The sequence below is a fragment of the Lepidochelys olivacea genome (genome assembly GCF_965140295.1).
Source record: "Lepidochelys olivacea isolate rLepOli2 genome assembly, chromosome: 2".
Lineage (NCBI taxonomy): Eukaryota > Metazoa > Chordata > Testudines > Cheloniidae > Lepidochelys > Lepidochelys olivacea.
This window is the reverse complement of record NC_140412.1, coordinates 77,731,374-77,744,621: the sequence shown is the minus strand read 5'-3', so window position 1 is coordinate 77,744,621 and position 13,248 is coordinate 77,731,374. Positions and strand designations below refer to the sequence as shown.

General features: G+C 39.1%; 1 protein-coding gene across 3 annotated transcripts in view; it reads right to left on the bottom strand.

Annotated features, from left to right (window-relative positions):
- The window catches only part of B4GALT6 (beta-1,4-galactosyltransferase 6), a 46,692-nt gene that overhangs the window by 18,095 nt on the left and 15,349 nt on the right, over positions 1 to 13,248 (bottom strand). For 2 of the 3 annotated variants that reach the window (XM_084620215.1, XM_084620217.1), the window contains exons 2-3: positions 3,052 to 3,168; positions 2,482 to 2,595 (exon numbers count right to left, since the gene is read on the bottom strand). In XM_084620215.1, coding sequence (XP_084476341.1) covers positions 2,482 to 2,595; positions 3,052 to 3,168 — 231 coding nt within the window. Of the gene's footprint in view, positions 1 to 2,481; positions 2,596 to 3,051; positions 3,169 to 3,874; positions 4,524 to 13,248 lie in introns of those variants that run through there. The other variant, XM_084620216.1, reaches the window with a different exon arrangement.

Sequence of the window (13,248 nt, the reverse complement as noted above, 5' to 3'; positions counted from 1 at the left end):
CATCTAGTCCAACCCCCTGCTCAAAGCAAGACCAATCCCCAACTAAATCATCCCAGCCAGGGCTTTGTCAAGCCTGACCTTAAAAACTTCTAAGGAAGGAGATTCCACCACCTCCCTAGGTAACGCATTCCAGTGTTTCAGATTGTTGAACTTATGCCTGCTGAGACAATCTGCCTTCTGGGTCAGTTCTTCTTTTATGTGGATTGCTCTGCCCATTTCATTATTTCCATTGCTTTTGTGTGTAGCTTTGGGTTTCTTGCCCCTTCTTTGTTGTTTATGCAGGTGACTGTAGTTGTGTTTTCTGACTGAACCGTAGGTGATTTCTCTCCAGGGAGATCTAAAACTCACATTTCTAGCTTGACTGCTCTGAGTTCTAGAAGGTTCATGCTGTATCTTTTTTCTCCAGGTTTGAGGTTCCCTGGGTGGTTTGAAAACCCAGATGAACACTCCAGCCCTCCAGTATAGCATTGGTAATAAGGACAAGAGGCTCTTGAAGACACATGGGCAGGCCTTTGCAGACATTAACATGGAAAGTCCACCACTCTAGGGAGCTGAGTATCTGGATTTAGACTTGCACTTGGACTTTCATGTGTTCCAGCAAGTGGTTGCATGTTCTTAGGAGGAAGATTTAAGGCACCAGATGTGTGATCTTGCCCAAAGAGTGATTCCTATTCACGATACCAGAAGGCCCAGAAGCTGAAGACGCCATGCTATAGCAGGACATCTACAGGTTTGTAAAAAACTGTTAAGATCCCAGATCTTCTGGAATCTTTCAGGTGACAAATTTTTGCTATCATGGTTTCTGTATCCACTCTCCGGTGAGAGATGCTGGTTGAAGGAATCAGGGAGCTCTTTTTGATGTTGATGATAAAGCCATTCACTTTCAGAAAGTCCAGACTGAGAGCTATGGCTTTCTGCACTTTGGCTTGGGAAGGGACGTAGGTGGTCGAGGAAGGGACGTAGGTGGATACCCTCTGCCCTAAACCTGACTATGATCATTACCAGCACCTCTGTAAAGATGCTGGGGACCGAAGACAGTTCGAAGGGGAGCATTTCATTCTGGTAATAGTTTCTCCATAAGTGAATCTCAGGAGTCTGTGGTTACATGACCTTATGACGATAAGGAGATAGGCATATATTGACATCAAGGAGTCTCCTTGAAATAAGGAGGACAGTGCTGAGGCCAAGGTCTCCATTCAGAACTCTGTCTCTCTCATTCATATGTCGAGCCTCTTGCGGCAGAAGATGGCCTCCACCTTGATACTCTTTTGAGTATACAGAAGATGGAGTAAAACCCTAAAAATCTCTCTTCTGAGAGCACACTTTCTAATATTCTTACTTCAAGATAAGAAATCTCATTCTGGATCAGCTTGTGTTTTATGGGTACTGGATGAAGAAGAGTTGAGGGCTCCATCTCATCCTAAGGGAGTACCTCAGCTCACTATATCCCTCACCCACTTGTCCGCTGTGGATACATATCACTGCTCTGTGAAGTGAGAAATTCTGCCTCCTAGCTTCAGCCATAGGTGTGGACACATCCAGTCACTGTCACTTACTGAGGCTGGGAGGGACTGCTCAGATTTCGCCATATTTTCCACCACCAGTTGCTCCAGCTTTTCCTCAAACAGGATGGAGCCTATAAACTTTCCTAAGCATAGAACCTGTTTAGAATGGGAATTCATTTTTCAAGGCAGAGCCACACCTAGCACCTGTCTGCTAAGCTATCTTGCCATGGCGCTGGCTGACAAGCTTGATACATTCACTGAAAGGTGAAGAGATACAAAAGAGTAGGGCTTGAATCAGGGTAATCTCTGTCCCTTAGAGCCATGAGATCCTCCAGCCAGAAGAGAGATGCCCTAGCAAAGCATGTTGCTGTCAGAGATGCTCTTTCAGGTAGCCAAAGAGGCCTCAAAGTCTTTTCTGAGTGTGTCCTCCACTTTCTTATCTGTATGATCCTTAGGGTAGGATTTTCCTTGAGGGGATAACCATGTCCCTTACTAGGGTTTCAATAATAGCACTGACCTTTGAGACCTCAGCAATGGAGTTTTGTGGCTCCTGCAACCTGCAGAACTGGAGGTCATTTTTACTGATCTGTTTGCCTTTGTCGGGCTTGTTCCCACTCCTCTCTGATCACATCCTCAAAGGAGGAGTGCAGAGGAATAGCTGCCTCCAAAAATTCTAGGTAACAATTCCCCCAAACCTCTAATTCAAGAAAGCAGTACATAACAAAAGATGCACTCTAATTGTAGGTGTTGAATACTGTCTTAATTGTGGCACAAATGCCAGAACACATTACACAGAAGAAAATGTATATTAAAACATTAGGTATTAGTCAGAATACTGGGCCAAATTCTGCTAAGCATTATTACATATGTTCAAGTAAGTTTTATTCAAGAATTCTGGTTAACAGTTTGCATTCTGGTTTAACAGAACCAGATGTAATAGATAAGGATATAAATTAAGGTGAAATTATAAACTTACTCATGTAAGGCAGCTTTTCTGGACAAGCCTGGTAAGGAGAATATGTGAAGTTTTCTGGAAGATACATTGTTGTTTGAGCAAGGTAGTCACTGGAATTGTTGCCTTCAGGATAATCTTAAAGAAAAAAAAAACAGTTTATTCTTGAAAAAATGAAAGTTTCCCAACGGCTTCTCATCAATATATCACTATGCCAGGGAGATTGTTTTGCATCTTATCCTGTCATCACTGCATAAACTTTATGTTTGCTGCAAGTTCTGACAGTGAAGATAAAAACAGTCTCTGAACCATTATCAAGTTGATCCTCATGAATTCCAATCTATTTACCCCAGCTCTTGATAAATCTATTTCTTACAGAAGACTAAATTTCAGTTTCACAAGTGACTTTGTAAAGAGTAACCACTCTTCCCTTCCCTATTACTTGACCAAGTTAGGAGAGTATAGAGGGCGGAGAGAAAATGAAAGGTGCTTAGATCTAGGTTTTTGTAAACCTATGTATAAACAAGCTATATCACTGTCATGAAGAAACAGACTTTACTTTTTTAAAAATAATTAAATAGGAAACATTCTTACCTGTGCCATTCAGAGTAGCATTTTTATTAGTGTACAATCTGATCAGATGTCCTATTGTTTTCACATTTTCTCTCAACATTATGCCTCGAGCTTGCACCATAAAGAGATAGGTGTTTGCTGTAAAACACAAAAGTGACTATTCCATATCAAACTTAATTCAATAGTATTTCATTTATAATGTCATCAAATCAATACTGAACAATGTTGGAGTTCAAGGTTAGCCCTCAAAAACCTATTAGATCCAGAGGAGGATCCACAGAGTAAAACCTAAAAATATTTAGGGTAAAAAAATCAAGATTCAGACAAGAGGAAAAACATTAATTCATATTCCTAGACCTAACTGAAAGGGTAAAAATATAAAATTAAGGTTTCAATTATTATTTATTAACACAATTTTATTATCCTCCACCCTGCAAAAAACCTATTAAGATACAGCATTGAAAAAATCAACTTACCCATAATAAGTTTTATGTATTAGAGGAGAAAGAGAGAAAGAGATAAATATTTTTAGAAGAGAAATAAACTTAACCCACAAATGCGTCTATTTCCTACTTCTTGACTGTTTGTAAGGGTATGCTAAAATCTACCTCTGTTCATTCACCACAAGGTGGAAGTACTAAACAGCAGCTATGCCATTTTACAATTATATAACACCAATCATTGAAAAATCTCAAAAATACAACAGAACCCGGTTTACTGGATCCTCCATTATCTGGCTCGCCATATTAATCAAGGAACCAGCACACACAGGTTCAGAAGTGGGTGATCTCCTGTGGCCGCTAGATGGTGCTGCAGCCTCTCACTTTGCCATTCTTCAGATTACCTGAATTTTTGATTATCTGATCTGGCTCCGGCCCCAATTAGATCAGCTAAACAGGGTTCTGCTGTACTAAAAGTCAGTTTCCCTGTGAAGTAGTTAGAGACATTACAGGTTAGCAAACTCAGGTACACAGAGTCTAAATGATTCACACAAAATGACAGCATATCAGTAACAGAACCAAGAATCCTATCTCTCATATTAGTGAATTAAAGCCATAGACAGAGCTCATATAATACTATCTTTGTCCTGAATAGAAAAGTGAGAAAGACATACAAATCTGAAAGATAAAATGTTCTGTTGCCTTCTAAATAGGCACAAGCCTAAATGGGGTCCATACGACTTCAGTAATCTACAAGTGGATGGACAAATTCCTTCTGAAAATCAGTTTTCATACAGGGTAGCAAAGTGGATCATCTCTGTCCTTTCACATATGCCAAGCATGCAAAGACTCATGCTTTTGAAAAATTTCTCTACTGACTACCTTACAGCATAGCAACATAGCATCATTAATAAGGACACCCAATAAAAGCTTTTGAACAGTGGTTCCCGACCTGTGGTCCACAGAACACTTGCTGGTGGTCCACAGAAAGCTGGCTGGTCATGTGGCACTGACTCATATTTCTATTTGTTAAACTGCATTAAAAAACAGCTAAAAATCCATTTTCAAAGCAAACCAATTGATAATTCTGTCCACCATATTATTCAACATCTGCATGAATTTGTTGGCAGAGTACACTAACACCAAAACCATCATCTCCTTTATGTCAAACAGAAGAGGGGAGCACTTTGAAACATCTTGCCTTTATAATATTCACCACTCTCAATGGCCTCTCCCCTCCGATTAGGAAGCATTACAGAGCATCTTGACTAGAGAGAGATAGAGAGGATTTACTTTTCCATGACTGAAAACTAAATTTCATATTTCCTTCTTTCCTGGTTGGACATTTCAATGTAATTTTACTATATAACTGTTCAGTCCTCTGACATCTGTATGTACTAAGTATAACAAAAACTTTAAGACAATGTGTGTGTATTGACTGATCAATACAGGAGTCAGGCGGCTAAAGGCATGAGGCCACAAGCACATTATAATTGATTAAAAACATACATCTTCATGTGTCTTAATGCAGTGGGTATTTAAAATTATTAATTGCTATTTTGACCATATGATTCCACCAAAACAAGCATCACAACATGTAAAATTTTCTCTTCTTCCTTTTTGCTGTCAGCCAGATTTCTTTTCTCTGTTGCTCTGTACTCCCTACTCAAAAATTAAACCTCCAGACCCTGAGAGGAAGTAAGAAAATTCTGTGTCATATACCTTCAAATATACAGAACAAGGTGACTAGTTTTCCCTTAAAAGATTGAATATGCTGTGATGATGGTAAGCAATTCAAGGAACATGTCCATTTAATAAAATGATCAGTCATACATACTGCATTAGAAAGCAAGGAAGATAGAGGTCAATGCTATCTAATCAGTGTTTTTTGTTACTGTTATTTTGTTTTGCGTTTTGTTTGTTTCATTTTGTAATTTAATAAAAAGGGGATCAGGTGCCTACAAGCCACATGAAATGCAAACCCAAAATTTAATGCTGCATCTGCATAAAAAGAATTAAAAAAAAATAAAATAAAAGTTTGGCTAGTTGAGAAAAAGAACATCCTAACAAAACCAGGTGGGATTTTGAATCCCTCTTCATTAGAGGACAAGTTATGAAGGCCTGCAAAGCAGAGCTAGCATGATATATTTTTTGACAATTTTTTTTTTTCCAAATCAGAAAGTGTTAGGTCATCAAAACCAAAACTGTTCATGGAAAAGAATTAGTTTCTACGAATTTCCCATTTTGGCTTTGAAAAAAACAACATCCTTCTAAACAAGAGGTCATTTTGAGAAATCAAAATTACTTTGTTTCAAAATGTTGAGTTAATTTACATTAGAAAAATGTTTAAAAGAGTTAAAATCCAAATGAACTGTTTTGATTAACCCATTTAAAAAAAAAATCATGAAAAATTTTGAGATTGACCTTTCCTCCAAATTCGGGATAAGAATTTTTTTTTTAACTCTATACATCCCATGGGATAAGAAAACCATTTGCCATCTGGTTCTCTCTGAAAGAATAAAGAAATGTTCAACACTACAGAGTATAAATTTGATCTAGTTGGTATTTCTGAAACCTGGTGGGATGATTCATACAATTGGATGTTACAATCAGTGGTTATAACCTATTTAGGAAGGATCAAGTAGGCAAAAGTGTAAGGCCAGTGGCACTTTATGTCAAAAACTGCTTTACTTGTTTCCGAGTCATTGATAACTCAAAAGAAAATTATCCTGAATGCTTATGAACATAAGAATGACCATGTCTTCTGACAGTGGCTTCAAAGGCAATGAGCAGAACAGGGTAATTATCAAGTGGCTCCATCCCCTCTCATCCAGTCCCAGCTTCTGGTAGTCAGAAGCTTAGGGACACCCAGAGGATGGGATTGCATCCCTGACCATCTTAGCTAATAGCCATTGATGGACCTATCTTCCATGAAGTTTTATACTTCTGGCCTTCACTACATCCCCTGGGAATGAATTCCACAGGTATACTGTGTGTTGTATGAAGTACTTCCTTTTGTTTATTTTAAAACTGCTGCCTATGAATTACATTGGGTGATCCTTGGTTCTTGTCTTAAGAGCAACTGTAAACAACACTTCCTTATTCACTTTCTCCACATCTGGCATTGACCACTGTCAGAACACAGGCTACTGAGCTAGATGGGCCATTGGTCTGACCTGGTATGGTTGAATAGCCCAAAAGATATAAAGCACAAAATGGGGTATTAGTTGGGGTCTACTACAGACCACCAAATCACACTAGGGAACAGGACTGACCACCTCCTTACGCACCTATCTATAATATTTAAGACAAAAACCAGTGTAATCATGGGGGACTTCAATTTGAGTGACATATGCTAAAGGTCTCATGCTGCCCGAACTAAAACATCCTGGGAATTTCTAAACATTACAGATGATACTATCCTAACACAAAGAGTGTTGCAACAAGATGGAATTCCTTACTGGACCTTGTTCCTAACAGCTAAAGAGGAACTGATCACAGAACTAAAAATAAATGGTAGCTTAAGTACAAGTAATCAAGTTTTGATCATATTTATAATGTGCAAGCCCAATAATAGCCCAGACACTTAGTGTTTTAATAGGGCCATTTCATAAACCTGAAAACAATTTCGAGCCAAATCTGCTAGGAGGAAGAATTTAATCAGAAAAATGTAAATGATAATTGGAAGTCATTTAAGAACACCTTACGGGATGCCCCAAAAGCCACAACCCCATAACTGAGGAAGAAGGCCTTGCTGGTTAAAAAACTGACCTGGTATAGAGGGAAAGTGAAGGCAGCTATAATTTTTTTAAAATATATAACAAATGGTAGAAAGTACAACTTGATAGTAATGAATATAAATCAGAAACTAGGAATTGTAAGAGAAAAAAATGATAAGGGAATCAAAGGGACACAAAGAGGAATCCATGGCCAGCAGAGTTAAGGACAATAAGTATATAAGAAGGATTTTTAAAATATATGAAGAGCAAAAAGAATCTTGACAATGGTACTGGTTCATTATTAGATGGAAATGGTAGAATTATCAATAATAATGAAGAAGAGGTAGAACTATTAAATAAACATTTCTGTTCTGTATTGGGGGGTGGGGGAAGGGAACAGAGGATTCAACCTCAATATATGAGGTTCCATTCCACTAATATCTCTAAAAGATGCTAAACAGAAGATACTAAAGTAAGATATTTTCAAATCAGCAGATACAAATAACTTGCATCACAGAGTTTTACGTTGATTTGGAGCACTGGGGAAGTTCCAAAAGACTGGAACAAAGGTAGTGTTGTGCCAATATTTAAAAGAGGTAAATGGGATGACTCAGGTAATTATAAGCCTGATGTTGACCTCTGGCAAGATAATGGAAAAGCTGATACAAGACTCGATTAAAAAAAAATTAAAGGAAGGTAATGCAAATCAACATGAGTTTATGGAAAATAAACCTTGTCAAATTAACTTGATATATTTTTTGATGAGATTTCAAGTTTGGCTGATAAAAGTTCTGTAAGGTATTTGACATTGTGCCACAGGACATTTTGATTAAAAAACAGTAGCATATATCCCCATAAAAACTTAAAAAACAAAAAACAAAACAGAAGTAGATTGTTATCCTGCTCTCAACTCCCAAAAAGGAGGGCTGGTGGACTGCCTTTAGGCTGGCTCTTGTCTGGCATGGGTCACCATACGAGGAGTCATGCTGCCACCAGCACAGCTCTCAGGGTCATGGGGGCATACAAGCCTTCCCACTACATTGAGATTTAGTCCATGGGGAAGGATTCAGAATCACTAGTCACATTGAGAAGTTCTAGCTTTAAGTTTTGGGAGTTCCCAGCCATTCTCACACTGAAGGTCTGAGACCCAAGAGTGAGAATAAGATTCTCATCAGGAGCATGTTTGAAGTTATGGTTAATCTGCCTCTACTATTCTTAAAGTAATGTTCCTTGTTATTTTAAAGTGGTCAGCTTTAAAAGAGCACTTTTGTATTCCAACTGTTCAAACTGGTGCTTTTCTCTGCTTTGTTTGAAGCTTTTGTATCTAGCCTTTCAGGAAATCTCCAGAGACTATTAATTCCCCAAGCTTGTATTTAAAAGATTTTCCAACTGATGAAAGCTTTTCCCTTAGAAACCAATGTAAAAATCAGTTAGATGAATTAATACTTCAACGACAACTCTTTACCCTTAAGCAAGTAACTTGTTTTTAAAACATTCATTTTAACCTTGAGGGACTGACCCCTGAGAGAAATCGGATTTAAAAACATGACTCCTATAAGAAGTTTATTTTTCTGGTAAACATGGGATGAGATTCCACTGGAAGAATCTCGGAGCAGTTCTTTCAAAGGCCTACCATATTCCCAATCTGCCCCTCCTCTTCCTCATGATCATATGGCTCCTTCCTTGGATGCCTTCATATATTCCAAGACTATAAGCTAAAAATAATGTAATGTACTTTGGTTTTTGAACTCCTCGCTTTGGATATACACACACTAAAATATTTGCTGCTTCCAAATTCTGAATGCAATTCTAAAATGTTGTAAATGAAGTTACTTTCACAATAAAAATGCCAAGCATTCTGGAATAGCAGGTTACAGAACACAAGGTTCATTTAAAAAAACAGGCAAGAATAACCACAGTCCTCACCACATTCGTAAATAAATGCAAATATCATTTCTTTGAGATCACTTTCCCTCAACCAGGTCCCCAAAGAGAGAAAAAATCCTCTATAAGTTAAGTTCTTTCTTCTGCAGCATGCAAAAAGATACTATTATTTCTAATTGTAGTTACTTTGCTGCATTATGGGCATCCATACAGTCAAAAAAAAAAAAAAAAAAAAGAGACTGTGGCCATAAACGTATTTGGATTACAGACTTAAAAGGGTCCATCTTTTGTGACATTATTTAGAACTAGACTAGATAAAACACCTGAGAATGTTATAGGGAATCATTCTACATTAGCAGAGAGGATGGAAAAATTAACTAATGGGTCTTCTTCATCTCCAGCTTCTGTAGTTCACTGGGCTGTGTAGTTTGCTGAGGTGGGCTGATCAGGAGACAGTTAAAAGCAACTGCCTCTGGGCCTCAGTTCCTCAGCTATACAATGGGAAAATTCAATCTCACCTCACAGGGCAGGGTGGATAAATCTTTTTTTAAAAAAATAAATAAATAAAATAAAAATAAAATAAAAATTGAATTTTTTTGAAAAAAGGCTTTTTGAGGAAAATACTAAGATACATTACAGCTCAAAGATATCTCATCATGAAATAGGGATTGAAATGCTAATTATGTAGTATGAGACAATATATTAATTAAGAAAAGTTTTGTTAACAAGTTCCAATAATTCATGGATTAAGGACCCAATTTTATGGAGATCCAGGGGCTTCTGTATAGATTATTTCGGTTAATCTTTCTATCTACTCAATTGGACTCAGTGCTCAGTCTAGAAGATACCATCAGAGATGCTTAGTTTTGCAGTTCTCAAACTGTGGATTTGTGTCTCCAGAGATAACATGCTTGTTAACAGCAAAAAATGTAAATAAAATAAATAAATGAAGAATGTATAGAGGTGAGAAATAACAGATCTCAATCCTACTGTCCCTCTGCAAATTTGTACACACCGAGTCAATCCTTTTCCTCTCTCTAAAACTGAAAAGTGTCAAAAAGTTAAACGAATAGCAGATTGTTGGGGGTGGAATAGATCTGAACAAGGAGAAGTCTGGAGATAAATGCAAGAAGGGAGGGACAGGCAGTAGAAACAAAAGTGAAAGTGTTTGAGCAGCACATTCCAGAACTCTTGAGGTCTTTCTGAGTGTAGCCTTCACTGATCTAGTGAGAGAATGGTATGGTAGATCACAGAAGGGAAAACCTATAATGGCAGCAGACCATAAAAGAGACCCAGTGTGGGAATATTTTACTGAAGTTCCTCTACCAGTGGGTAAGACAGGCATGCGTGCAAAATGCAAACAGTGCAACAAAAAAATCCAAGGCCTGCTTGCCTGAATGAAACAACATCATGAGAAATGTTCCTTCTCAGGAGGAAGCTGCGTTTAAGATGATGAAAGGAACATGTCTGAACATGCAGGATCTTCAGGATGGTAAACTTTTTTATTTCTTATTTCATTCTTAAGGACGGCCTGTCTTCCCTCTGGACTATTCTTGAATTCTCATGTTTGAGCAAAAAATATAGTTGTTATTCTATGGTACTATCATTTTAGATGCAGTTGTGATAAAAAATAAATAGTTGAAATAGGCAGATCTTCCTTTTACAATTTCATCGTTAAAGCAGTACTGAGTGTCAGTGAATGCAATGAGTCATAGAATATCAGGGTTGGAAGGGACCTCAGAAGGTCATTGAATCCAACCCCTGCTCAAAGCAGGGCAATCCCCAACTAAATCATCCCAGCCAGGGCTTTGTTAAGCCTGACCTTGAAAACCTCTAAGAAAGGAGATTCCACCACCTCCCTAAAGTAACCCATTCCAGTGTTTCACCACCCTCCTAGTGAAGAAGTTTTTCCTAACATCCAACCTAAACCTCCCACACTGCAACTTGAGACCATTACTCCTTGTTCTGTCATCTGCTACCACTGAGAACAGTCTAGAGCCATCCTCTCTGGAACCCCCTTTCAGGTAGTTGAAAGCAGCTATCAAATCCCCGTCTCATTCTTCTCTTCCACAGATGAAACAATCCCAGTTCCCTCAGCCTCCCCTCATAAGTCATGTGCTCCAACCCCCTAATCATTTTTGTTGCCCTCCGCTGGACTCTTTCCAGTTATTCCACATCCTTCTTGTAGTGTGGGGCCCAAAACTGGACACAGTACTCCAGATGAGGCCTCACCAATGTCGAATAGAGGGGAATGATCACGTCCCTCGATCTGCTGGCAATGCCCCTATTTATAAAGCCCAAAATGCCATTAGCCTTCTTGGCAACAAGGGCACACTGTTGACTCATATCTAGCTTCTCGTCCACTGTAACCCCTAGGTCCTTTTCTGCAGAACTGCTGCCTAGCCAGTCGGTCCCTAGTCTGTAGCAGTGCATGGGATTCTTCTGTCCTAAGTACAGGACTCTGCACTTGTCCCTGTTGAACCTCATCAGATTTCTTTTGGCCCAATCCTCTAATTTGTCTAGGTCCCTCTGTATCCTATCCCTACCCTCCAGTGTATCTTCCACTCCTCTCAGTTTAATATCATCTGCAAACTTGCTGAGGGTGCAGTCCATGCCATCCTCAAGATCATTAATGAAGATATTGAATAAAACCGGCCCCAGGACTGACCCTTGGGGCACTTCGCTTCATACCGGCTGCCAACTAGACATGGAGCCATTGATCACTACCCATTGAGCCCAACGATCTAGCCAGCTTTCTATCCACCTTATTATAGTCCATTCATCCAGCACATACTTCTTTAACTTGCTGGCAAGCATACTGTGGGAGACCGTATCAAAAGCTTTGCTAAAGTCAAGGAATAACACGTCCACTGCTTTCCCCTCATCCACAGAGCCAGTTATGTCGTCATAGAAGGCAATTAAGTTAGTCAGGCATAACGTGCCCTTGGTGAATCCATGCTGACTGTTCCCGATCAGTTTCCTCTCCTCTAAGTGCTTCAGAATTGATTCCTTGAGGACTTGCTCCATGATTTTCCCAGGGACTGAGGTGAGGCTGACTGGCCTGTAGTTCCCCGGATTCTCCTTCTTCCCTTTTTTAAAGATGGGCACTACATTAGCCTTTTTCCAGTCGTACGGGACCTCCCGCAATCACCATGAGTTTTCAAAGATAACGGCCAATGGCTCTGCAATCACATCCGCCAACTGCTTTAGCACCCTTGGATGCTGTGCATCCGGTCCCATGGACTTGTGCTCGTTCAACTTTTCTAAATAGTCCTGAACCACTTCTTTCTCTACAGAGGGCTGGTCACCTCCTCCCCATGCCTTGCTGCCCAGTGCAGCAGTCTGGGAGCTGACCTTGTTCGTGAAGACAGAGGCAAAAAAAAGCATTGGAGTACATTAGCTTTTTTCACATCCTCTGTCACTAGGTTGCCTCCCTTATTCAGTGAGGGGCCCACACTTTCTTTGACTTTCTTCTTGTTGCTAACATACCTGAAGGAACCCTTCTTGTTACTCTTAACATCTGCTAGCTGCAACTCCAAGTGTGATTTGGCCTTCCTGATTTCACTCCTGCACGCCTGAGTAATATTTTTATACTCCTCCCTGGTCATTTGTCCAATCCTCCACTTCTTGTAAGCTTCTTTTTTGTGTTTAAGATCAGCAAGGATTTCACTGTTAAGCCAAGCTGGTCGCCTGCCATATTTACTATTCTTTCTACACATCAGGATGGTTTGTCCCTGTAACCTCAATAAGGATTCTTTAAATACAACCAGCTCTTCTTTCTCCCTCTGTGAGTAATACTAAATAAGTAGAATGACGGTAATAATTAAATAACTGCATTGACTTATTTTGTTTAGGAGAATCCATCCTCAACATACAGGATTCTGAAGACTATCCACCTTCAAGATCACCATCATTTTCTATAGTTTCAGAGTAACAGCCGTGCATCTGATGAAGTGAGCTGTAGCTCACGAAAGCTTATGCTCAAATAAATTGGTTAGTCTTTAAGGTGCCACAAGTACTCCTTTTCTTTCTGCTAATGATAGTGTTTCAGTCACACCATGTATGTCACATAGCCACGGTATATCACCTGTAGAAAAAAGGAAAAAAAATCCCTATCATCCAGAAACAACCATAGATAAATTTGTGTTAAGAACCAGCAGATTACAAAAAGATGT